The sequence below is a fragment of the Mustelus asterias genome, chromosome 9, assembly GCF_964213995.1.
Source record: "Mustelus asterias chromosome 9, sMusAst1.hap1.1, whole genome shotgun sequence".
NCBI lineage: Eukaryota > Metazoa > Chordata > Chondrichthyes > Carcharhiniformes > Triakidae > Mustelus > Mustelus asterias.
This window is the reverse complement of record NC_135809.1, coordinates 4,378,470-4,405,680: the sequence shown is the minus strand read 5'-3', so window position 1 is coordinate 4,405,680 and position 27,211 is coordinate 4,378,470. Positions and strand designations below refer to the sequence as shown.

Genomic DNA, 27,211 nt, shown 5'->3' with positions numbered 1-27,211 from the left:
AAGGCTCACCGGTCTATAATTACCAGGGTTGTCCCTACTCCCCTCCTTGAACAAGGGGACAACATTTGCCATCCTCCAGTCTTCTGGCACTGTTCCTGTAGACAATGACGACACAAAGATCAAAGCCGCATTATAGGAAAGCAACTAGTCTGACTGGCTGGGCCCAAATGGCTGCCTCCAGCACATTGTAAACTTCTAATTGGCTAAGAAGAGATTTGTGTGGATGAATGGCCTTTGTTGATCTTAGCTTCATCAAGTCACATGTTGGAAGAAGTTAAAACTCCCCTTCAGTGGAAATCATGTCAAAGTCTTCAAGTGTGTGAGAGCCTACTTGGACATTGCAAACATTGGATGTTATAAAGGTTCTTGTGATACAGTTTCCACTGAAATAATTCCTTAACGGCCAACAATTCCTGGACGGGAACAAGCAGCTTGGTCAGTGCCTAACATGCAGTCTTTACCCAGAGGGTGGTGACGGTTTGGAATGCGCTGCCTGGGAGGGTGGTGGAGGCAGGGTGCCTCGCATCCTTTATAAACTATGGCGTGCCAAGGATGAGTCCTTGGCACGCCATAACATTCAGGCTATGGGCCAAGTGCTGGTAAGTGGGATTAGGTGGGCAGGTCAGGGCATTTCATGCTTTGGTGCCGACTTGATGGGCCGAAGGGCCTCTTCTGCACTGTAGTATTCTGTGAAGCATCATTTTTTTAATATGTAAGTGTTACTTTTGTGTACATTTGTGGGAAAGATCTTGTCTGTTATGAAAATCGCTGTTCCAAGCTGTCAAATCTGTTCTCCTAAAACATGATACACTCGAGTCAGATTGTGTACCATTAATGGGTTTCTATTTACTGGCAATGTACAACTTGCATTTATATAGCACTTTTTAAGGCAAAAGGGGGAAAGTTTAAAGGAGATGTGAGAGGCAAGTTTATTACACAGAGGGTGTAATAAACTGGAATGCGCTGCCGGAGGAGGTGGTAGAAGCAGATACAATAGCAACGTTTAAGAGGCATCTTGACAGATACATAAATAGAGGGATACGGACCGTGGAGAGGCAAAAGGTCTTTAGTTTAGAAAGGTGTCATGTGCCGGCGCAGGCTTGGTGGGCCGAAGGGCCTGTTCCTGTGCTGTGTCTTCACAGGAGGCTGATTGGAGGTAGGTTTTAGTTGTGTCTTAGAGGAGGTAAAGAGATTGTAGGAAGGAATGCTACAACTTGTGGCCTAGCCAGCTGAAGGCACAGCCATCAATGGTGGTCTGAAGGAAGTAGGGGATACACAAGAGGCCAGAGTTTGAGGCTTGTGGGCTGGAGAGTGTTGCAGAGATAGGAAGGGGGCAAAGCCATGGAAGGATTAGAAACTGGGAGAGAATTTCAAAATCTGAGCGTTTCTGGAGCTGAAACCAATGGAGATCAGCGAACACCGGAGCAATGGGACTTGGTGTGAGTTAGGGAAAACAAAGGGTTGGTAGAATAGAATTGTGTATTTCCCTGTGCACCGAGAACAGAATTTGGTTTATTCACTTGCTGTGCAAGAGTTTAGTGGCAGGAACTCTAACGATTGTTTGCGGCTTGGGCTATTTTTCTAACTTCCATTTTGCAATCCCATCATGTGTTGAGCAAGAGGCTATGGAATAATTGATGTTTCTGGGATCTTGCTGTGTACAAATTGGCCACCATGTTTTCCACATCCCAGCAGCATTTCCCGAGTATTTAATTGACAGCAAGGTGTTTGGAGTGTGCAAACGTTGTGAAAGGCACCATATAATTACAATACCAGACTTTACGTAGAGGTGGTTATATTAATCTTGGCATACTTCCTGTCAGTAGAAACACAGGTACAAAAAAAGCACAGTGCCTGAGAATTCTTCACGCCCCGAGTTTCACATCTTCTTTGCTGATCAGTGACTGTGTTTTAAGAAGGGATACAGAACTAATTGACTTTCATCGTATTCACAGAAAGATTATGTCTTCTCACGATGACACAGTGGTATCTCTGGTGTTGTACTCCAGAAAATGAGTTCAAATCCAACCAAAGCAGCTTGGGATTTCTGGTCCATTGCGCCATAGCGTCTGTGTGACATGGAATGTGGCCATTCAGTCCATCGAGTCTATGTCAGCTGTTCATACAGCAGTCCATTCAGTCCCATTTTTCCCCTGCTGTACCCTGTTTATTTCCCTCAAAAGCCCATCCAATTCCCTTTTGAAATCATCGATAATCTCAGCTTCCACTGTGCTTGGGAACAGAGAGTTCCTGCTCGTTACCATTCGTCGTGTAAAATGTTTTTCCTCACTTTTCCTCCCCTCCCCACCCTCCTACACCTAAAACTTTAAATCTTTAGCGGATGGTAGAAGGACAATTGGATAACAAGAACAAAGAACAGTACAGCACAGGAACAGGCCCTTTGGCCCTCCAAGCCTGCACCGATTATGTTGTCCTATCTTGACCAACTGCCTGTATCCCTCTATTCCCTGTCTGTTCATGTGTCTATCTGGATAAATCTTAAATGTCACTAACGTATCTGCCTCAACCACCTCACTTGGCAGTGCATTCCAGTCCTGGTTAGGTGCATTGCCCATGCTAAAGCAGCATGGTGGCACAGTGGGTTAGCGCTGCTGCCTCACAGGGCCAGGGACTGGGTTCAATTCCCGGTTTGGGTCGCTGTCTATGCGGAGTCTGCATGTTCTCCCCGTGTCTGCGTGGGTTTCCTTTGGGTGCTCTGGTTTCCTCCCACAGCCCGAAAGATGTGCTGGTTAGGTAGATTGGCAGTGCTAAATTCTCCCTCGGTGTACCCGAACGGGCGCCAGAGTGTGGCGACTAGGGGATTTTCACAGTAACTTCATTGCAGTGTTAATGTAAGCCTACTTGTGACACTAATAAATAAACCTGAAATAATACAGGTCAATGAATAAAGTGCCTTGTTGTAGATTGGACCAACCAGAAGCACTTGTGCTATTAAGGTGGTGATTGATGGCAGCCTGACTCTGTTTGTCTAACGCGTATCCTGTATGAGCTACCACAACTTCAGTCCGTGTGACCTCTGTGACTTCATGCGTGGTGCTTGCAGACTGCGTTATTAATGTTGTCTTGGCTCAGTCTTGTTTCACAGAGTTCTTAGCTCCCTTATAGTTGCTCCCGCCTCTCTATCAGGAGATTGTGATGTTGAATCCAACACCACGGCTTGAATGTGTTCTCCAAGTTAGGTGCCCAGTGCTACCTCGCTGGAGATCTCATTGCTCTGATGAGGAGAATGGATCATTTAACGTCTTGATTCTGAAATTCTCTCCTCTTGTTTTTGAATCTTTCCATGGCCTCACCCCATCCCACCTCTGTGACCGCCCCCCCCCCCCCCCCCCCCCCCCCACAACCCTCCGAGATTTCTGGCCTCCTCTAATTCTAGCCTCACGCACTTTCCTAATTTTAACCACTCCGCCATTGGCGGCCGTGCGTTCAGCTGCCTGGGCCTTGAGCACTTGGAATTTTCCTCCACTCGTCCCTCTTTCCTCCTTTAAGAGTCTGCTTATCTCTTTGGCCAAGGGGAGACGGTGATGTGGTGGCAATGTCGCAGTTGATGCCCCGGGGACACAGGGTTCAAATCCCACCGCGGCAGCTGGCGGAATGTAAACCAAAAACCCATCTGGTTCACTAATGTCCCCTTTAGGGAAGGAAATCTGCCGTCCGTACCTGGTCTGGCCGACATGTGACTCCAGAGCCACAGCAATGTGGTTGGTTCTTAATTTACCCTCTGGAATGGCCGAGCAAGACATTCAGTTCAAGGGCAATTCAGGAGGAGCAACAAGACATCCTGTCCTAATGCCTCCTTCTGTGACCTGGTGCCAGATTTTGTTCCCTGTAAAGTGCCTTGGGGCGTAGAAACATCGAAAATAGGAGCAGGAGGAAGCCCTTTGAGCTGCTCCGCCATTCATTATGATCATGGCTGATCGTCCAACTCAATAGCCTGATCCCCTCCTCCCCCCAATTTATGAACTATTAGTTTCTACTATTGTTGAAGTTGTGGTTGGTGAGTTCAAAGCTAGAGTTGGTACTCTGGAAGAATAGGAAGCAGAGGGAAGATGAGGAGAGATTGTTCAACACGGTGAGTTGTTGTGACCTGGGACACGCTGTCTGAGAGGGAGGTGGAAGCAGATTGAACAGGAACGTCCGGAAAGGAATGGGATAAATGCACAAAGGGCAGAAAGACATTCCGGGGTAAAACACGGGGATTGGGGCTAATTGAATCGTGTCTTCAAAGAGCAGATAGAAGCGTGATGGGCTGAATGGCCTCCTCCTTTATGATGAACGTTTCTTCGATTCCAAACTCTCTTGTGATTTGTTTTAATGTCTTTTTAAATGTTGCCTTTCCCTTTGTGGGGGTGGGGGGGGGGGGGGAATAATATATTTTCAATAGTCATTAGATAAAAGTGAGCATGTTAGTTAGCACGTTCCACTGTGGTTTTGCTGAATTTGATGATGTAATGCACTCTTTATGCATTATCCACACACCTTAATCACCAGTTAATGTAAAACAGGTAACTGAATGCTGAAATGCTTTGCACAGGGAGTGGCTCAGGCAGTAACCATTACATCTTCTGTAGGAAGAATTGGGTAAATATTTGCAAATTGGAGAATATGTGAGGCTGCAGAGAGAGCGAAAACAGGACAGAGCTGGCACAGACATGCCCTGTTTCTGCCCTGTTTGTGAACAGAATTCCCACTCACCTGAAGAAGGGGCTTGCAGCTCCGAAAGCTTGTGTGGCTTTTGCTACCAAATAAACCTGTTGGACTTTAACCTGGTGTTGTTAAACTTCTTACAGACATGATGGGCAGAAAGGCCTCCTCCTTTGCTGTCAAGCACTTTTTTTCAAGGATAGAACAGCTTGTATTAATGCAGCACCTTTTTAGTACAATGAAATATCCCATGGTGTTTCACAGGAGTGCTCAAAAGCACTGAGTCACGTAAGAAAATATTGGGTCAGGTGACCAAAAGCTTGGTTTAAAAAGATAGGTTTTAATTGCCTACAAAGGAGGAAAGCGAGATGGAGAGGTTTAGGGAGGGAATTCCAGAGCTCGGAGCCCAGGCAGCTCATGGCCAATTAAAATTGGAAATACTCACGTGGCCAGGATTAAGGGGACAATTGAATTAGCGCCTTTAGTTTAGAGAAGTGTTCACTGCCTCCTGCTGCATAATTATGAGTCACGGCTGAGGGGTGCTTCGAATCGTGGTTGCAAGTTCACAATTCCCACCTCAGTCTCTAATCAGACAGAACAGAATGAGGTCATTTGGCCCATCGTGTCGGTGCTGGCTCTTTCAAAGAACTGTCCAATTAGTCCCACACCCCTGCTTTCAGGCAGTGCATTCCAGTCACATTCCCTGTAGGGTGAGCTGAAGCAGACTGCACCAATCCCTCCTGCATACACTAGGCTTCTCTTCCCTTGGGTATAGAGGATTAAGGGGTGAACTGACTGAGGTGTTGAAGATGATTTTGATTTGATTTATTATTGTCACATGTATTAGTATACAGTGAAAAGTATTGTTTCTTGCGCGCTATACAGACAAAACATACCGTTCATAGAGAAGGAAAGAGAGAGTGCAGAATGGAGTGTTACAGTCATAGCTAGGGTGTAGAGAAAGATTAACTTAATGCAAGGTAGGTCCATTCAAAAGTCTGACGGCAGCAGGGAAGAAGCTGTTCTTGAGTCGGGTGGTACGTGACCTCAGACTCTTGTATCTTTTTATTTGATGGAAGGATTTGAAAGTGTAGAGAGAGAAGCTGTTGTGGGAGGTGGGGTGCAGTTTGATATTCAATGGCATGACCATTACTCAATCCCCCCATTATTTACATCCTGGGGGTTACCCTTGACCAGAAACTAAACTGGACTGGCCATATAAATACTGTGGCTACCAGAGCAGAACAGAGGCTGGGGTAGCACAGTGATTAGCACTGCTGCTTCACCGCGCCAGGGACCCGAGTTCAATTCTGGCCTCGGATCACTATCTGTGTGGAGTATGCACATTCTCCCCGTGTCTGCGTGGGTTTCCTTCGGGTGCTCCAGTTTCCTCCCACACTCCAAAGATATACGTTAGGTGGATTGGCCATGCTAAATTGCCCTTAGTGTCAGGAGGACTAGCTAGGGTAAATGCATGGGGTTATGGGGATAGGGTCTGGGTGGGATTGTGGTCGGTGCAGATGCGATGGGCTGAATGGCCTTCTGCACTGTGTAGGATTCGATGATTCCTGCGACAAGTAACTCACCACCTGACTCCCTAAAGCCTGTCCACCATCTCCAAGTCACAGAGCAGTGAAGGTTTTTAAAGGAAGTATGTGACTGATTTGAAGGATTTCACTGTTTTTCAATTGGGAAGATGATTCCTGCTATTGGGTTTTACTGCAGGCTGTGCAATGAAATACCAGACACTCGCTCAATCAGATATCAGCCCCTCCTCAGCACACGAGGAAAATGTCCATTGCCAGTGTGTTTAGACTGCACGGCCCTCTGAGCTTTCCAATCCAATTGGACCAACTGTGTTTGTTCAAATGAAATTGTATGTCTCAATGCCGCAGTTGAGGAAAACCAGCTCGATCGCAGCACAATTGTGTACAAGTTCTTGCTGTTTATTGACCAAGGTTCCTTTGAATTGATCTGATCCCAGCCTGGCTGCTGCTGTGAATAGTTGAAATGTGAAAAGTCCCACATTGTTTTAAGTCAAAGCCATTCTGAGAAGCAGTGCAGCTCTGAGTGGCGAGGGTGTATTGTGTTTGAGCTGGGTGGGGTTTCCTAGACTGGGTTGGTGTGGAGAATGGGGCCGAAACCGTCTGCTTTTCCTTTTTTAAAAAGGTGAAGTCACTTCAAATATTCGGCCAGTTTATTTTTCTCTGACCCCACCCCCTTGCTCCCACTGACCAAGCTTCCAGACTGTAGGCGAAGATGGTGCAGGCTCAACTAAGGTGAGGATATATTTTCGTGAGTCAATGTGGGATTGTTTTCGCTGGAAAGGCGGCGGCTAAGAGGGGATCTTATTGAAACATATAAGATGATTAGAGGTTTAGATAGGGTGGATAGTGATAGCCTTTTTCCTCTGATGGAGAAATCCAGCACGAGGGGGCATGGCTTTAAATTGAGGGGGGGTAGTTATAGAACCGATGTCAGGGGTAGGTTCTTTACCCAGAGGGTGGTGAGGGATTGGAATGCCCTGCCAGCATCAGTAGTAAATGCGCCTAGTTTGGGGGCGTTTAAGAGATCCGTAGATAGGTTCATGGACGAAAAGAAATTGGTTTAGGTTGGAGGGTCACAGTTTTTTTTTTTTAACTGGTCGGTGCAACATCGTGGGCCGAAGGGCCTGTTCTGCGCTGTAATGTTCTATGTTCTATGTTCTAATGTGAGAGTTAGGAAGGTCTGAAAATCCACAATAAACACGATGTAAAAAAAACCAATTTATTTATACGGTGACTTGGATGAGGGAAGTGAAAAGGACTATTTGCCAAGTTTGCAGATGACAAAACTGAATTTGATTTGATTTATTATTGTCACATGTATTAACATACAGTGAAAAGTATTGTTTCTTGCGCACTATATAGACAAAGCATACCGATCATAGAGAAGGAAAGGAGAGTGCGCAGAATGGAGTGTTACAATCATAGCTAGGGTTTAGAGAAAGATCAACTTAATACGTGGTAGGTCGATTCAAAAGTCTGACGGCAGCAGGGAAGGAGCTGTTCTTGAGTTGGTTGGTCTGTGACCTCAGACTTTTGTATCTTTTTCCCGACGGAAGTAGAAATGGTCGAGAGCTTTGCGTTTTTAGGTGTCCAGATCACCAACAACCTGTCCTGGTCCCCCCCATGCAGACACTATAGTTAAGAAAGCCCACCAACGCCTCTACTTTCTCAGAAGATGAAGGAAATTTGGTATGTCAGCTATGACTCTCAGCAACTTTTACAGATGCACCATAGAAAGCATTCTTTCCGGATGTATCACAGCTTGGTGTGGCTCCTGCTCTGCCCAGGACTGCAAGAAACTACAAAAGGTCGTGAATGTAGCCCAATCCATCACGCAAACCAGCCTCCCATCCATTGACTCTGTCTATACTTCCCGCTGCCTTGGCAAAGCAGCCAGTATAATTATGGACCTCACGCACCCCAGACATTCTCTCTTCCACCTCCTTCCATCGGGAAAAAGGACGGTAGATGCTGAGAGGTTGTTTTCCTGTGTGTGAGAATCCAGGACCAGAGGGCTCATGATCTCATTGAATGGTGGAGCAGGCTCGATGGGCTGAATGGACTACTTCAGCTCCGAAACATTGGCACTGCAACATCATTCATCACCTCAAGACATCCTGAAGCACTTCATGGCCAATTAATGTAGTCCCTGGTGTAAGAATCAGAGAATCCCTACAGTACAGAAACAGACCATTTGGCCCATCAAGTCTGTACCAATCATGATCCCACCCAGGCCCTATTCCCACAACACCACACATTTACCCTGCTAATCCCCCTGACACTAGGGTCAATTTAGCATGGCCAATCAACCTAACCTGTACATCTTTGGACTGTGGGAGGAAACCGGAGCACCCACGCAGACACGGGGAGAATGTGCAAACTCCACACACACAGTGACCCGAGGCTGGAATCAAACCCGGATCCCTGGTGCTGAGGCAGCAGTGCTAATCATTGTGCCACCCAGAAATGTGCAGTGATGTTGTGTGGGAATGAATGTTGGCCAGGGCAGCAGGGATAATGACACTCGTTTACTCGACATTCACCTGAAAGGGCAGACAGCTTAACATCTCCTCTTCTGACGGTGCAGCACTCCCTCAGCACTAGTCATCTGACAGTGCGGTGCTCCCTCAGTACTGACCCTCTGACAGTGCGGCACTCCCTCAGTACTGACCCTCTGACAGTGCGGTGCTCCCTCAGCACTGACCCTCTGACAGTGCGGCACTCCCTCAGTACTGACCCTCTGACAGTGCGGTGCTCCCTCAGCACTGACCCTCTGACAGTGCGGTGCTCCCTCAGCACTGACCCTCTGACAGTGCGGCGCTCCCTCAGCACTGACCCTCTGACAGTGCGGCACTCCCTCAGCACTAGTCATCTGACAGTGCGGAGCTCCCTCAGTACTGACCCTCTGACAGTGCGGTGCTCCCTCAGCACTGACCCTCTGACAGTGCGGAGCTCCCTCAGTACTGACCCTCTGACAGTGCGGTGCTCCCTCAGTACTGACCCTCTGACAGTGCGGCACTCAGAACATAGAACAGCACAGTACAGGCCCTTCGGCCCTCGATATTGCGCCGACCAGTGAAACCAATCTAAAGCCCCTCTAACTTACACTACTCCAATATCATCCATATGTTTATGCAATGACCATTTAAATGCCCCTAATGTTGACGAGTCCACTACTGCTGCAGGCAGGGCAGTCCACACCCTTACTACTCTCTGAGTAAAGAACCTACCTCTGACATCTGTCCTATATCTATCACCTCGCAATTTAAAGCTATGTCCCCTCGTGCTAGCTGTCACCATCTGAGGAAAAAGGCTCTCACTATCCACCCTATCTAATCAGAGAGAGAGAGACATGGAACAGTACAGCACAGAACAGGCCCTTCAGCCCACGATGTTGTGCCGAGCTTTATCTGAAACCAAGATCAAGCTATCCCACTCCCTATCATCCTGGTGTGCTCCATGTGCCTATCCAATAACCGCTTAAATGTTCCTAAAGTGTCTGACTCCACTATCACTGCAGGCAGTCCATTCCACACCCTAACCACTCTCTGTGTAAAGAACCTACCTCGGATATCCTTCCTATATCTCCCACCACGAACCCTATAGTTATGCCCCCTTGTAATAGCTCCATCCACCCGAGGAAATAGTCTTTGAACGTTCACTCTATCTATCCCCTTCATCATTTTATAAACCTCTATTAAGTCTCCCCTCGGCCTCCTCCGCTCCAGAGAGAACATTCCTAGCTCCCTCAACCTTTCCTCATAAGACCTACCCTCCAAACCAGGCAGCATCCTGGTAAATCTCCTCTGCACTCTTTCCAGCGCTTCCACATCCTTCTTATAGCGAGGTGACCAGAACTGCACACAATATTCCAAATGTGGTCTCACCAAGGTCCTGTACAGTTGCAGCATAACCCCACGGCTCTTAAACTCCAACCCCCTATTAATAAAAGCTAACACACTATAGGCCTTCTTCACAGCTCTATCCACTTGAGTGGCAACCTTTAGAGATCTGTGGATATGGACCCCAAGATCTCTGTTCCTCCACAGTCTTCAGAACCCTACCTTTGACCCTGTAATCCACATTTAAATTAGTCCTACCAAAATGAATCACCTCACATTTATCAGGGTTAAACTCCATTTGCCATTTTTCAGCCCAGCTTTGCATCCTATCTATGTCTCTTTGCAGCCTACAACAGCCCTCCACCTCATCCACTACTCCACCAATCTTGGTGTCATCAGCAAATTTACTGATCCACCCTTCAGCCCCCTCCTCTAAGTCATTAATAAAAATCACAAAGAGCAGAGGACCATGCACCGATCCCTGTGGCACTCCGCTAGCAACCTGCCTCCAATCCGAAAATTTTCCATCCACCACCACCCTCTGTCTTCGATCAGACAGCCAGTTACCTATCCAATCGGCCAACTTTCCTTCTATCCCACACCTCCTCACTTTTATCATAAGCTGACCATGGGGAACCTTATCAAACGCCTTACTAAAATCCATGTGTATGACAATCCTCGGATCATCTCGTATGCCTCTATTAAGTCACCTCTTAACCTTCTTCTCTCTAACGAAAACAACCTCAAGCTCCTCAGCCTTTCCTCATAAGACCTTCCCACCATACCAGGCAACATCCTAGTAAATCTCCTCTGCACCCTTTCCAATGCATCCACATCCTTCCTATAATGCAGTGACCAGAACTGTACGCAATACTCCAAGTGTGGCTGCACCAGAGTTTTGTACAGTTGCAGCATGACCTCCTGGCTCCGAAACTCAATCCCTCTACCAATAAAAGCTAAGACTCCGTATGCCTTCTTAACAACCCTATCAATCTGGGTGCCAACTTTCAGGGATCTATGCACATGGACACCGAGATCTCTCTGTTCATCCACACTACCAAGTATCTTACCATTCGCCCAGTACTCTGTAATCCTAGTACTCCTTCCAAAGTGAATCACCTCACACTTTTCCGCATTGAACTCCATTTGCCACCTCTCAGCCCAGCACTGCAGCTTATCTATGTCCCTCTGTAACTCCCTCAGTACTGACCCTCTGACAGTACGGCACTCCCTTGGCACTGACACCGAGGTGTGGGTCTAGCTTCACAGCTCCAGGGACCTGGGTTCGATTCCCGGCTTGTGTCACTGTCTATGTGGAGTTTGCACATTCTCCTCGTGTCTGCGTGGGTTTCCTCCGGGTGCTCCAGTTTCCTCCCACGGTCCAAAGATGTGCGGGTTAGGTTGATTGGCCGTGCTAAAAATTGCCCTTCGTGTCCTGAGATGCGTAGGTTAGAGGGATTAGTGGGTAAATATGTAGGAATATGGGAGTAGGGCCTGGGTGGGATTGTGGTCGGTGCAGACTCGATGGGCCGAATGGCCTCTTTCTGTACTGTAGGGTTTCTATGGGTGGGATTTTCTGGTTGCACTCACCCCAAAATCGGAAAATCCCACCCGAGGTCAGTGAATGTTTGGTCTGTCTCCCCGCCCACTCCAATTCCCACGGTGGACCGGAAAACTCCCCCGTGTCTCTGAAGCTGGACTTGAACCTGTGTCACAATGAGTCAAAAGGCAACATTGCAGCCACAGTTGGGGAGAGCGGAAAATGCATGTCTCTGCAGGAGGTTCTGACGCTTTTTAAAATTGCGACGCGCCTCTATCTCAGAGCAGCTGTTCGAATCTCTGATGCTAATGAGCGTGGATGGGTAACCTGTGATTGGTCAGTCCAGAGTGTTGATGGGGTGGAGTTATCTAACGATCTTAGTCCCATTCAGAAAGCGCCCCCCTGTTCTCCAAGGAGCCTCGAGCTGCCTTTATGGAGTGACTGCACCGTCTGTGCAATGTGGACTCTGACGGTGTAGTTACAGAATGTGGGTTGGTTAGCTCAGTTGGCTAGACGGTAGTGCAGATTGATGCCAATGGGACAGGTTCAATGGCTGCCCAGGCTGTGGTAGTTACAGAGGCTTGCCCGCTTGCCGGTGCTTGATGCGAGTGGTTCTCCTTGTGTGTAATCACTCGTCTGATGTCTGTGGTTTCTCGTGAACTATGGTTAGTTATGGGCTAGTTGCGGGACAAATGCACCATTTATATCACAAGCACAACCTCCTCTGTGCAGCTGAGCATGTGAAAGACTCTGTAAAGATTCTAGATCTTTCATAAATTGCGGAACTGTCTACTCGTTTCCAAATTGTATTGTGTCAGTATTTCATCACCTGAGAACCTTAATCAGAAGGCATCTGTTTCCTGGTTGTAATTTGTCTGCACTCTCTCAGCATGTTCACTTATGTTGTTGTAATTTAGCACGGCAATTGCAAACAAGTGTTTCTCCATTGCTGCTAATGTTACTTGGAATCAGACTGACATTCATTCGAAGTTGTGCCAACTGTGACTCAGTGAGTCGTGTTCTTGCCTCTGTCTAGAAAGTTGTCGGTTCACATCCCACCTCCGAGATCTGAGCAAAAACCCTTGGCTGATCCTACCGGGGCAGTATTGAGGAAATGCTACACTGCCAGTGAGACAGTGCCGAAGGAGCACCGCATTTTCAGTGAGGCAGCGCCGAGGGAGTACCGCACTGTCGGAGGCGCAGCACCGAAGGAGTGCCACACTGTCGGGTGTGCAGTGCCGAGGGAGTGCCACACTGTTGGAGGCACAGTGCTGAGGAGGGGCCGCGATGCCGGGGGAGCGCCGCTCTGTCGGAGGCGCGGTGCCGAGGGATCATTGCCTTTCTCTCTCTCTGAAAGATCCCATGGTCGCTATTTGGAAGCATTGTTGTGCAAGCTGCCATTGCAAGAATTAACTGCTGCGTTTCCTACATTACTACACTGGAAAAGTATTTTGTTCGCTGTAAAGTGCTTTGAGATGTCCCCAGGGAATGTGAGTCAGTTAGGTTGGTGTGGGGCTGAAGTCTTGGGATTTATAAAATCCAACAGCCTCATGGTCACTTTTACTGAGACCAGGTTTTTATTTCCAATTGTTCTTTAAACTGAAACCTCCTGGTAGAATTTGAAAGTGAATTTCCCGGGATTATTAATCCTGGCCTGTGGACCAGGAACGCTGGATATTTTACCCCTGTCGTGTTGTTAGTCAAAGAATTTAATTTTCATCAAAGCTGAAGGTAAATGATTGATGTAAATTAACAGGAAGCAACTTGTGTTTGCTTTGCTGCTGATCTTGAGGAATTCGGATAAATTGCTGATGTTGACATTTTTGGTTATAAAGGCTTGAAAGGGCCAGTTAGATTCTAAAAAATGGAAAACGCATTCTGGATATTTGTTTGGGGAACGTATTTACATATATCCTCTGCTTGTACCAGTGGGAGTTCCAGCTTCTGATTATCCTAATAGTCCTCATGGTTTAATCATTAAGCTAGTTCCCGGTCGATAGATACAACTCTCATTCAGATAGAATCAAAACAGAAATTGCTGGAGGTACGTACTGGGCAGTACGGTGGTTAGCTCTGCTGCCTCATAGCACCAAGGACCCAGGTTCGATTCCCGGCTTGGGTGACTGTCTGCCTTTGTGTATAAAGAACAATACAGCACAGGAACAGGCCCTTTGGCCCTCCAAGCATGCGCCGCTCATGTGCCCATGTGACCATTCATTTGCATCCCTCTATTCCCAGTCTGTTCATGTAGTTTGCATGTTTTCCCCATGTCTGCATGGCTTTCCTCCAGATGCTCTGGTTTCCTCCCACAGTCCGAAAGACGTGCAGGTAAAGTGGATTGGCCGTGCTAAATTGCCCCTTGGTGTCCCAAGATGTGTAGGTTAGGAAGATTAGTGAGGTAAATGTGTGGGTTTACGGGATAGGGTCTGGGTAAGATGCTCTGTCCAAGAGTTGGTGCAGACTCAATGGGCCAAATGGCCTCCTTCTGCACTGGGGATTCTATGATTCTATATCCAGCAAGTCTGGCAGCATCTGTGAACAGAGAGACAGAGTTAATGTTCTGAGTCCAGCACAACTATTCTTCAGAAGTAGAATTTATCTGTCATTCTTTACCATCCCGAGGCATTGCAGGAAGATAATCAGACAAAACAATTGACACCAAGCTAATGAAGGAGATGTTAGGAGATTAAAAGCTATTTAGTCGAATAGAATTGAAGGAAGAGGGAGAGGTTTGGTAGCGAATTCTGTAAGCAAAGGCAGCTGAAGATGTGACCGGCAATGGTGGAGGGCTAAGAATGCTCAAAGGGCCAGAATTCTAGGAGCACAGATGGCGGAGATGACAGAGATGGGGCAGGCGAGGCCATGGAGGGATTTAAACACAGGAATGGGAATTTTAAACTGCTGCGTTACCGGACTGGAAGTTAATGTAGGTTGGCAAGCATTGGGATTATGGCTGTGTGGAATTTGGTCCGCGTTGACACACGGGCAACATGGTTTTGCGCAGGCTGAAGTTTATGGAAGATGCAAAGTGATAGTCCAGCCTGGAAAACTTCGGAGGAGTTAGATCTACAAGATACTGAGATCTGACTCTTTATACGCCATACCTGTCGTCATATTGGTGAGAAGCTGCCTGCAACCGGCATGTCATTTCCTGTGTACAGATCATGGGCGATATGTACATGAATACACATTCTACAGAAACCAGGAAGAACAAATGAAACTATAAAGGGAATTTCCAGTGGCCATTGGATTGTGAAGCGTTGTGTTGTGTAAGGAAGAAACTGTCGACCGTTTGTGTACGAGAACAATGGGTAGGAAGATTATAAAGATTTTTCAATAAATAGATCAACTTAATGCGAGGTAGATCCATTCAAAAGTCTGACAGCAGCAGGGAAGAAGCTGTTCTTGAATCGGTTGGTACGTGACCTCAGACTTTTGTATCATTTTTTCCCAACAGAAGAAGGTGGAAGAGAGAATGTCCGGGGTGCATGGGGTCCTTAATTATGCTGGCTGCTTTGCCGAGGCAGTGGGAAGTGTGGACAGAGTCAATGGATGGGAGGCTGATTTGAGTGATGGACAGTAAGAGTTTTAACAACACCAGGTTAAAGTCCAACAGGTTTATTTGGTAGCAAATGCCATTAGCTTTCGGAGCGCTGCTCCTTTGTCAGATGGAGTGGATATCTGCCCGGCTTCGCCACATCTTGAGTGATGGACCCATTTTTGTGGATATTAACAGTGTTGTTTAGTTTGGTTGGTACCACAGTTGAGTCAGAAGGTTGTGGGCCCAGGTGCACCTCCAGAATTTGAGCACATATTGAATGAATGGTTTAATTTCTTCCGCACCGTTCATGACTTCAGGTCATTTCCAAGTGTTCAAGAAAAAGTGATCAAACTTCAAAAGTACTTAAAGCATGTTGAGATATCTTCTGCTTGTAAAAGGTTTGATTATAAATTCCTTTTCTAACAATGCTCATCACCCAAGGAAGTATTTTTGAAGCAAAAACAGAAAATGCTGGAAAATCCAAGCAAGTCTGACAGCATCTGTGGGGAGAGAATCGAGCCAACGTTTCGAGTCTGGATGACCCTCCATCCGTACTTTTGAAGTGAAGTGACTGTTGTAATATAGAAAGTGCATCAGACAACCAGCATGCAACCATCTTCCACAAATAGCAATGTGACAATTGACCAGATCATAGAATCCATAGAACCCTACAGTACAGAAGGAGGCCATTTGGCCCATCAAGTATGTACTGACCACAATCCCTCCCTGGTCCTACACTCCCATAACCCCATGCATTTACCCTGCTAATCCCCCTGACATTAGTGTCAATTTAGCATGGCCAACCCGCACATCTTTGGAGTGTGGGGGAAACCGGAGCACTCGGAGGAAACCCACGCAGACATGAGGAGAACGTGCAAACTCCACACAGACAGTGACCCAAGGCTGGAATTGAACCTGGGACCCTGACGTTGTGAGGCAGCAGTGCTAACCACTGTGCTACCGTGCTGCCCACGAGAACCTGTGTTAGTGATGTTTTTGAGGGTTAAATATTGCTTGGGACATTTGGAGAGATTGCCCTGCAACATAGTGCCACGGGATTCTTTAACATTTGCCTGGACAGTCGGAAAGTGCAGAGCTACCTCAGTGCAACATTCGGAGTGTCAGCCCCGATAATGGCCAAGGAAAGAATGAACTAAAAGTTACTCTTGTTTCATCAATGCTGCAGGTGCTAAAACCTTGAAATTGAAACTGGCAATTGCAGAAACACCCAGTCAGACAGCACCGGTGGAAATAGAAACTAAAGACACGTTTCTAGTCGATCTTTCATCAGAATGGGAAGGTGCTGCAGATGAACAGCTTTTCTTTTTAATTGTTCTGGGAGAATTAGGGAGTGGTTTTTTTTTAAACTCAATAGTTTGATGAAGAAACTGCGCTGATGGCATTACCTCTGAAGCATTATTTTTATTGATCGTTAGTTGATCCAAGGAAAGGAACATTTGCAGGGTGAGTGTGACTAATTTATTAGCTTTTTCAACGAGCTAGCACCAGGTATGAAGGGCCAAACAGCCTCCTTCTATGCTGTTAAGGTTCTGTAACCATGGTTTAATATGCTACCTAATGTCCTGGTTCAACTGGGTGGCATGGTGCCTCACAGCGCCAGGGACCCGGGTTCGATTCCCAACTTGGGTCACTGTCTGTGTGGAGTTTGCACGTTCTCCCCGTGTCTGCGTGGGTTTCCTCCGGGTGCTCCGGTTTCCTCCCACACTCCAAAGATGTGCGGGGTAGGTGGATTGGCCAAGCTAAATTGCCCCTTAGTCCCCCTGATACTAGCTGGGGTAAATGCATGAGGTTGTGAGGATAGGGCCTGGGTGGGATTGTGGTTGGTGCAGACTCGATGGGCTGAATGGCCTCCTCTTCCTGCACTGTAGGGATTCTATGATTCACAGTCAAGTTGAATCAATTCTATCTCATAGTTTTAATATGGTTTTAGAAATATTGCTTGTATGATTCAGGCTGAAGTTGCCACAATTTTGCTGCTTTATTTAAGTTAAACATGGTAAATGGATGCTTTATTTATTAGTCACAAGTAAGGCTTACATTAACACTGCAATGAAGTTATTGTGAAATTCCCCCAGTCGCCACACTCCGGCACCTGTTTGGGTCAATGCACCCTAACCAGCATGTCTTTCAGGCTGTGGGATGGCATGGTGGCACAGTGGTTAGCACTGCTGCCTCATAGTGCCAGGGACCCATATTCGATCCCGGCTTGGGTCACTCTCTGTGTGGAGTTTGCACGTTCTCCCCGTGTCTGCGTGGGTTTCCTCCGGGTGCTCCGGTTTCCTCCCATGGTCTGAAAGACGTGCTGGTTAGGGTGCATTGGCCATGCTAAATTCTACCTCGGTGTACCCGAACAGGCGCCGGAGTGTGGCAACCAGGAGAATTTCGCAGCTTTAGGAATAACAGTCAAAGCAAGGCCATTCATTTTGTTTTGTGTTTTTGTTCTGGACATCCCAGAATAGATTTCATTTCTTTTGTAACACACAGTGAGTGTGGCTACTCTGCTATTCTGTACAAACTAAGATCCCACAGACAATGAGATGGATGTCCAGTTAATCTATGTAGGTTGAGGGAAGAAGGTTGACCCAGGAGAACGCTTCTACTCTTTGGATGCTGTTGGTGGGATCTTCTCTGTGCACCTGGACAAGCAGACGGGTCCTGTGTTTAATGCCCTGTCTGAAAGGCAGCGCCTCCGGCAATGCAGAACTCCCTCGGTATTGCATTGCCGTTTGGGTCTAAGTCATGTGTTTGAATCCACCACCTTCTGATTCACTAGTGAGAATAGACCCACTCCACTAAAGCTGTTGGCATGTGGTTTAAACACCTCTTGCATTTAATTACAGAGAGTGCAATAGCTCATTGCATCATTGAGTATTTCAAGTTGATTTTGGTTGAGCGTGTGAGACGTGTATATATATCAATCTAAGCTATATCTGTTACTCTGGTGGAAATGAATGGAAAACCAGTGGTGTGGTGACGGTGTTTCTCTTTACTCCTCTGGCAGGTTACCATGGCGATGATTAGTGGCTCGACAGCATCCTTCCCAATGAGTAATCACACAAGGGAGAGAGTAACTGTGGCCAAGCTCACGCTGGAAAACTTCTACAGCAACCTGACTGCACAGCACGAGGAGAGAGAAATGAGGTAACATCAGGAGGCCACTCAGCCCCTTGTGTCTGTCCCACTCTTCAACCGGATCCTTGCTGCTCTGCACTGTGACCCCATTTATCTGTCTCTGCGTCATAATCCCTTGACACCTTTACCAGACACACATCTATCAATTGGATCTTTTGCGGGGAGTTCCAGAGTTGCAGATTTTCACTGCCCTTTGTGGAGGAAATGCTTCCTGAAATCACTCCAATTTTAAGATTACGTCCCCTCATTCTGGACTCTCCACCAGAGAAAGTAGCTACCCCTTCTTCATGGTATCAAATGGAACATTTGCTTGGCAATACAGAACTTGAAGGTGGCACAGTTGGTTGGCACTGCTGCCTCACAGCGCTAGGGACCCGGGTTCGATTCCCGGCTTGGGTCATTGTCTGTGTGGAATCTGCACGTTCTCCCCGTGTCTGCGTGGGTCTCCTCTGGGTGCTCCAATTTTCTCCCACAGTCGGAAAGACGTGCTGGTTAGAGTGGATTGGCCATGCTAAGTTCTCCCTCAGTGTACCCGAACAGGCGCCGGAGTGTGGCGACTAGGGGATTTTCACACTAATTTCATTGCAGTGTTGGTGTAAGCCTACTTGTGACACTAATAAATGAATATACAATCATACGAGTTAGGAGCCAAAGAAGGCCATTCGGCCCCTCGAGCTGCTCTACCATTCAATAAGATCAAGAAAGGTTGGATTGTGGCCTCAGCTCCACTTACCTGCCGATCCCCGATAACCTTTGATTCCTTTGTTTACCAACAATCTATCGACCTCCGCCTGAACATGTTCATTGACCCTGTTTCCCCCGCTTTCTGGGGAAATGTTAGACTGTTTCACAATCCTATGTGAAAAGCGAATTCTCCTCATCTCCATCTTAAATGGGAGACTCCTTATTTTTAAACTATTTTCCCTTGTTCCGGTCTCTCCCACAAGGGGAAACATCCTTTCATCATCCACCTTGTTAAGGAGCAGGGACGTCCTGCTGCAATTGTACAGGGCCTTGGTGAGGCCACACCTGGAGTATTGTGCGCAGTCTTGGTGTCCTTATCCGAGGAAGGATGTTCTTGCTTCCTGGAATGGCAGGACTGACGTATGAGGAGAGATTGGTTGGAATTTTACCACCCTGCCCGCCATGGGAATTGGAGCGGGCGAGGGACGGAATATAGAAATATCCATTGACCTTGGGTGGGATTTAACAGTTTTGGGTTGAGTGAGGCCATAAAATCCCACCCAATCATTTAAGATTGAATTTGTTGTGGTTCAGAAGAATGAGGGGGAGAACCTCATAGAAACCTATAAAATTCTGAAAGGACTAAACAGGGTAGATGCAGGAAGGATGTTCCCGATGATGGGGATGTCTAGAACTCGGGGTCATAAGCTGAGGATAAGGTTAAGACGGAGATGAGGAGAAATTTCTTCACCCAGAGGGTGGTGAATGTGTGGAATTCACTACCACAGAAAGCAGTTGAGGCCAAATATTGTATGTTTTCAAGAAGTAGTTAGATATAACACTTGAGGTGAAGGGGATCCAAGGGAAATGGAGAGAAAGCAGGATTAGGCTATTGAGTTGGATAATCGGCCATGATCAAAATAAATGGTGGAGCAGGCTTGATGGGCCAAATGGTCTCCTCCTGCTGTTATTTTCTTTGTTTCTATACAAGTTTCCACAGGTTTTATATATTTCAGTCTTCTAAACTCCAGTAGGGATAGGCTCAACCTCTCCTTGTAAAATAATCGTGCCCCCCCCCCCCCCTTCCACAATCCCAGGTATCAGTCGAGTGAACCTTCTCTGAACCGTTAATGCATTTATATCCTATAAGACACAGGAGCAGAATTAGGCCACTCAGCCCATCGAGTCTGCTCCGCCATTCAATCATGGCTGATATTTTTCTCATCCCCATTCTCCTGCCTTTTCCCCATAACCCCTGATCCCCTTATTAATCAAGAACCTATCTATCTCTGTCTTAAAGACACTCAATGACCTGGCCTCCACAGCCCTCTGCGGCAAAGAGTTCCACAGATTCACCACACTCTGGCTGAAGAAATTCCTCCTCATCTCTGTTTTAAAGGATCGTCCCTTTAGCCTGAGGTTGTGCCCTCTGGTTCCAGTTTTTCCTACGAGTGGAAACATCCTCTCCACGTCCACTCTATCCAGGCCTCGTAGTAACCTGTAAGTTTTAATAAGATCCCCCCCCCCCTCATCCTTCTAAACTCCGAGTACAGACCCAGAGTCCTCAACCGTTCCAAGCTCTTCATTCCAGGGATCATTCTTGTGAACATCCTCTGGATCTTTCCTAAGGCCAGCACACCCTTCCTTAGATATGTGGCCCAAAACTGCTCACAATACTCGAAATGGGGTCTGACCAGAGCCTTATACAGCCTCAGAAGTGCATCCCTGCTCTTGTATTCTAGCCCTCTCAACATGAATGCTAACATTGCATTTGCCTTCCTAACTGCCGACTGAACCTGCACGTTAACCTTAAGAGAATCTTGAACAATGACTCCCAAGTCCCTTTGTGCTTCTGATTTCCTAAGCATTTCCAGATTTAGAAAATAGTCTAAGCCTCCATTCCTCCTTCCAAAGTGCATAACCTCACACTTTTCCACATTGTATTCCATCTGCCACTTCTTTGCCCACTCTCCTAACCTGTCCAAGTCCTTCTGCAGCCCCCTGCATCCTCAATACTACCTGTCCCTCTACATATCTTTGTATCATCTGCAAACTTCGCAACAGTGCCTTCAGCTCCTTCCTCCAAATGTATATTGTGAAAAGTTGTGGTCCCAGCACTGACCCCTGAGGCACACCACTAGTCACCGGCTGTCATCCTGAAAAAGACCCCTTTATCCCCACTCTCTGCCTTCTGCCAGTCAACCAATCCTCTATCCATGCCAGGATCTTATAACGTGGAGATGCTGGCGTTGGACTAGGGTAAACGCAATAAGAAATCTCACAACACCAGGTTAAAGTTCAACAGGTTTATTTGGTCGCAAAAGCCACTAGCTTTCGGAGCGCTGCCCCTTCCTCAGGTGAGTGGGAATTCTATTCACAAACAGGGCATATAAAGACACAAACTCAAGTCTTAAAGGTACAGACAATGTGAGTGGAGAGAGCGTTAAGCACAGGTTAAAGAGATGTGTATTGTCTCCAGACAGGACAGTTAGTGAGATCTTGCAAGTCATGGGGGTTACAGATAGTGTGACATGAACCCAAGATCCCGGTTGAGGCCGTCCTCGTGTGTGCGGAACTTGGCTATTAGTCTCTGCTCAGCGACTCTGCACTGTTGTGTGTCGTGAAGGCTGCCTTGGAGACGCTTACCCGAAGATCAGAGGCTGAATGCCCGTGACCGCTGAAGTGTTCCCCAACAGGAAGAGAACAGTCTTGCCTGGTGATTGTCGAGCGGTGTTCATTCATCCGTTGTCATAGCGTCTGCATGGTCTCCCCAATGTACCATGTCTTGGGACATCCTTTCCTGCAGCGTATCAGGTAGACAACATTGGCCGAGTTGCAAGAGTATGTACCGTGTACCTGGTGGATGCTGTTCTCACGTGAGATGACGGCATCCGTGTCGATGATCCGGCACGTCTTGCAGAGGTTGCTGTGGCAGGGTTGTGTGGTGTCGTAGTCACTATTCTCCTGAAGGCTGGGTAGTTTGCTGCGGACAATGGTCTGTTTTTGAGGTTGTGCGGTTGTTTGAGGACAAGAAGTGGGGGTGTGGGGATGGCCTTGGCGAGATGTTCGTCTTGGCAGGAATTCTTCCACAAACCCCAAGAGGCCAACAGCAAACACAATGAGATAGCCAATGAACCGGAACAGCCGACAGAGATCCGCAGTGCAGTAACCGAAGAGGAAAGAGTCGAATTGGACTCCTCCGGAAGGCTGCTGCCCTCGACTTGACATGTATGCCCAAGCCCGTCAGGAGGTGCGTCAACACCAAATTCATCAGCCGCACTCAAGACAGCCCCGAACATCACCCAAGCACAACGCAATGCCATCCGGGCTCTCGAGTCCAACCGCAACATTGTCATCAAACCAGCAGACAAAGGAGGGGCCATCGTCATACTGAACAGAACGGATTACTGCAAAGAAGTGTACCGACAACTGAACAACGGGGAACACTACAGACAGTTACCCACAGATCCGACCAAAGAACACACCCGTCAACTCAACACTCTGATCAAGACCTTTGATCCGGACCTTCAGAGCACCCTCCGTGCTCTCATCCCACATACTCCCCGCGTTGGAGATCTCTACTGCCTCCCGCAGATACACAAGGCAAACACACCCGGCCGTCCCATCGTATCGGGCAATGGGACCCTGTGCGAGAACCTCTCCGGCTACGTCGAGGGCATCCTGAAACCCATTGTACAAAGAACCCCCAGCTTTTGTCGCGACACTACGGACTTCCTACAGAAACTCAGCACACATGGAGCAGTTGAACCAGGAGCGCTCCTCATCACAATGGATGTCTCGGCACTCTACACCAGCATCCCCCATGACGATGGCATTGCTGCAACTACCTCAGTACTCAACGCCGACAACTGCCAGTTTCCAGATGCAATTTTACAACTCATCCACTTCATCCTGGACCACAATGTCTTCACCTTCAACAACCAGTTCTTCATCCAGACACCGGAACAGTCATGGGGACCAAATTCGCACCTCCATATGCCAACATGTTCATGCACAGGTTCGAACAAGATCTCTTCACCGCACGGGACCTTCAACCGATGCTATACACTAGATACATCGATGACATTTTCTTCCTTTTGGACTCATGGTGAACAATCACTGAAACAACTCTATGATGACATCAACAAGTTCCATCCCACCATCAGACTCACCATGGACTACTCTCCGGAATCGGTTGCATTCTTGGACACGCGCATCTCCAATAAGGATGGTCACCTCACCTCAGCACTTCACTGTACCGCAAGCCCACGGATAACCTCACAATGCTCCACTTCTCAAGCTTCCACCCTAAACACGTTAAAGAAGCCATCCCCTACGGACAAGCCCTCCATATACACAGGATCTGCTCAGATGAGGAGGATCGCAACAGACATCTCCAGACGCTGAAAGATGTCCTCATAAGAACAGGATATTGCGCTCGACTCATCGATCGACAGTTCCAATGCGCCACAGCGAAAAACCGCATCGACCTCCTCAGAAGACAAACATAGGACATGGTGGACAGAGTACCCTTCGTCATCCAGTACTTCCCCGGAGCGGAGAAGCTACGACATCTTCTCCGGAGCCTTCAACATGTCATTGAAGACGAACATCTCGCCAAGGCCATCCCCACACCCCCACTTCTTCCCTTCAAACAGACCATTGTCCGCAGCAAACTACCCAGCCTTCAGGAGAACAGTGACCATGACACCACACAACCCTGCCACAGCAACCTCTGCAAGACGTGCCAGATCATCGACACAGATGCCATCATCTCACGTGAGAACATTATCCACCAGGTACACGGTACATACTCTTGCAACTCGGCCAACGTTGTCTACCTGATACACTGCAGGAAAGGATGTCCCGAGGCATGGTACATTGGGGGAACTATGCAGACGCTACGACAACGGATGAATGAACACCGCTTGACAATCACCAGGCAAGAGTATTCTCTTCCTATTGGGGAACACTTCAGCGGTCACGGGCATTCAGCCTCTGATCTTCGGGTAAGCATTCTCCAAGGCGGCCTTCACGACACACGACAGCGCAGAGTCGCTGAGCAGAGACTGATAGCCAAGTTCTGCACACATGAGGACGGCCTCAACGGGATCTTGGGTTCATGTCACACTATCTGTAACCCCCACAACTTGCCTGGACTTGCAAAGTCTCACTAACTGCCCTGGCTGGAGACAATACACATCTCTTTAACCTGTGCTTGATGCTCTCTCCACTCACATTGTCTGTACCTTTAAGACTTGATTAGCTGTAAAGACTCGCATTCCAACCATTATTTTGTAAATTGAGTTTGTGTCTTTATATGCCCTGTTTGTGAACAGAACTCCCACTCACCTGACGAAGGGGCAGCGCTCCGAAAGGTACTGGCTTTTGCTACCAAATAAAACTGTTGGACTTTAACTTGGTGTTGTGAGACTTCTTACAGGATCTTATAACACCATGGGCAATTAACTTATTTAACAGTCTCCTATACGACACCTTGTCAAATGCCTTCTGGAAATCTAAATAAATCATATCCACTGGTTCGCCTTTATCTCACTTGCTTGTTCCTCTTCAAAGAACTCTAACAGATTTGTCAGACATGACCTCCCCTTGACAGAGCTGTGCTGACTCAGTCCTAATTCATCATGCACTTCCAAATACTCTGCAATCTCATCTTTAATAATGGACTCTCAAATTTTGCCAATGACCGAAGTCAGGCTAACCGGCCTATAATTTCCCATCTGCTGCCTCCCTCCCTTCTTAAACAGCGGTGTTACATTAGCTACTTTCCAATCCTGTGGTACCCTCCCTGCCTCCAGTGACTCCTGAAAGATCACCACCAATGCCTCCACAATCCTCTCTTCATTTAAGGTGACCAAAGCTTGCACAGTATTCCAGATGTGGTTTCACCTGTACAACTCTGAAAACAGCCTTGTTATATTCCATTCCCCTTTGCCTTCCTGATCACTCGCTGCTGCTGAATGTTAACGTTTCCTGATTCATGTACCAGGACACCCGGATCCCTCTAGCTCCGGGTTCTGCAACCTCTCCCCATATGAATAATTACTTTTCTATTCTTGATAAGCCCTCCTGCCCAACCAGGCAGAATGGTTTCTTCCAATGGAGTCCTCCGAATCTCTGTGGGGACGTGTTCCACGTGAGATCTGTGGCACAGCGAAGGCTTAAAGATATTTTCTGTTGATGTTAATCCTCATGTCCTTTGTAACTGTGTGGAATTGAAAAAGTTAATGAGTGCACATAACTATTTCTTTACCCTGTGGTTTGGCTTGTTTGAACAGGAAGTGGAATATAATGGTGCGATGAGGCATGGGAGGAGTCCAGGCTGTGGTTTCCAGTGATGTTAATGATGGTTTGAGGTTTGGAATATGTCAGCAGCGAGATTGGGGTGGGGTACAGACAGAGTCAGGGGATGAAGTACATTTCTTAAATCTAATCCAAGGCAGGTTGAGGCCCAAAGCATAAATATTTTCCACTTGCCTGGATTGGTGCAGCTCCAACAATACTTGAGAAGCTCAACACCATCCAGGACAAAGCAGACCATGTGATCAGTAGTTCATCTACCACCTTCAGCATTCACTCCCTCCACCACCAATGCACTGTGGCAGCAGCCATGTGTACCATCTACACAATGCACTGCAACAACTCACCAAGGCTCCTTCAACAGCATCTCCCAAATCTGTGATCTCTGCCACCCAGACGGACAAAAGCAGCAGATACATGAGAACACCATCACCTGCAGGTCCCCCTCCAAGCCACTCACCATCCTGACTTGGAAATATATCAGCTGTTCCTTCACTGTTGCTAGGTCTAAATCCTGGAACTCCCTCTTTAACAGCACTGTGGGTGTACCTACACCACATGGACTGTAGCGATTCAAGAAGGCAGCTCACCATCACCTTCTCGAAGGGGATTACAGACGAGCAATAAATTCTGGCCTTGTCGGGACACCCATGTCCTGTTAAACAAGTACAAAAGAAACAGTGTTCAAACCTAATCTGTCCCATCTGGTTCACTAATGTCCTTCAGGGAAGGAAATCTGCTGTCCTTGCCTGGTCTGGCCTACATGTGACTCCAGACCCACAGCAATGTGGTTGACTCTCAACTGCCCCCGGGAAGCTAGGGATGGGCAATAAATGCTGGCCGGCCAGCGATGCCCATGTCCCACGAATAAGTTTTTTAATTAAAAAAACAGAGCCCACCCCCCCCACCCTCCAGAGCCCTGAGCACACAATCCGAGCTGACGCTTCAGTGCGGTACTGAGCGAGTGTTGCACTGTCAGCAGGTGAACCATCCTTTGGGGGAGGCATTAAACTGGGACCCTCTCTGCCTTGTCAGCTGGATCATAGAACCATAGAATCCCTACACTGCAGAAGGAGGCCATTTGGCCCATCGAGTCTGCACCGACTCTCTGACAGAGTATTTTACCCGGGCCAACCCGCCGCCTAATCCCAGTAACCCCACACGTTTCCCATGGCCAATCCACCTAACCTGCACATCTTTGGGTGCTAGCGATCCCATGGCAAAATAGCAGGGAATTGCCCCTAATTTTGTGAATTCTTAAACCTCTCTCCCTCACTATTTATTTAAGGCATTCTGAAAAGCTCCCTCTTTAGCCAAGACTTTGACCATTTGTCCCATTACCACCCTGCGTAGCTCAATATTTTAATTTCATTTTATAAATGATGTGTGCAAGAGTTTGGGGTATTTGACCTTGCTGTGGTATTGTCACTGGACTAATGATCCAGAAACCTAAGTTCAAATCCCACCAAAAAAAAAAATCTGGAATCTGATCATGAAACTATTATTGATTGTTGTAAAAACTCATGTCCTTTAGGGAAGGGAATCTGCCATCCTTACCTGGTCTGGCCTACATGTGACTCCAGAGCCACAGCAATGTGACTTTTAACTGCCCCCTGAAATGGTCTAGCAAGCCACTCAGTTCAAGGGCATTTAGGAATGGGCAACAAATGCTGGCCTAGACAGCAACACCCACATCCTATGAAATAAAAATAGACCAGCCTCCCATCCATTGACTCTGTCTACACTTCCCGCTGCTTCGGCAAAGCAGCCAGTATAATTAAGGACCCCACGCACCCCGGACATTCTCTCTTCCACCTTCTGTCTGAGGTGTATCAATTGACTCAAGAACAGCTTGTTCCCTGCTGCCATCAGACTTTTGAATGGACCTACCTTGCATTAAGTTGATCTTTCTCTACAC

General features: G+C 47.5%; 1 protein-coding gene across 3 annotated transcripts in view; it reads left to right on the top strand.

Moving 5' to 3' along the window:
- LOC144498441 (serine/threonine-protein kinase 38-like) overlaps positions 1 to 27,211 on the top strand; it is an 89,123-nt gene that overhangs the window by 26,864 nt on the left and 35,048 nt on the right. For 2 of the 3 annotated variants that reach the window (XM_078219549.1, XM_078219547.1), the window contains exon 2: positions 18,158 to 18,297. In XM_078219549.1, the coding sequence (XP_078075675.1) occupies positions 18,164 to 18,297 (134 nt within the window). In that variant the 5' untranslated portion in view covers positions 18,158 to 18,163. Of the gene's footprint in view, positions 1 to 16,334; positions 16,600 to 18,157; positions 18,298 to 27,211 lie in introns of those variants that run through there. The other variant, XM_078219548.1, reaches the window with a different exon arrangement.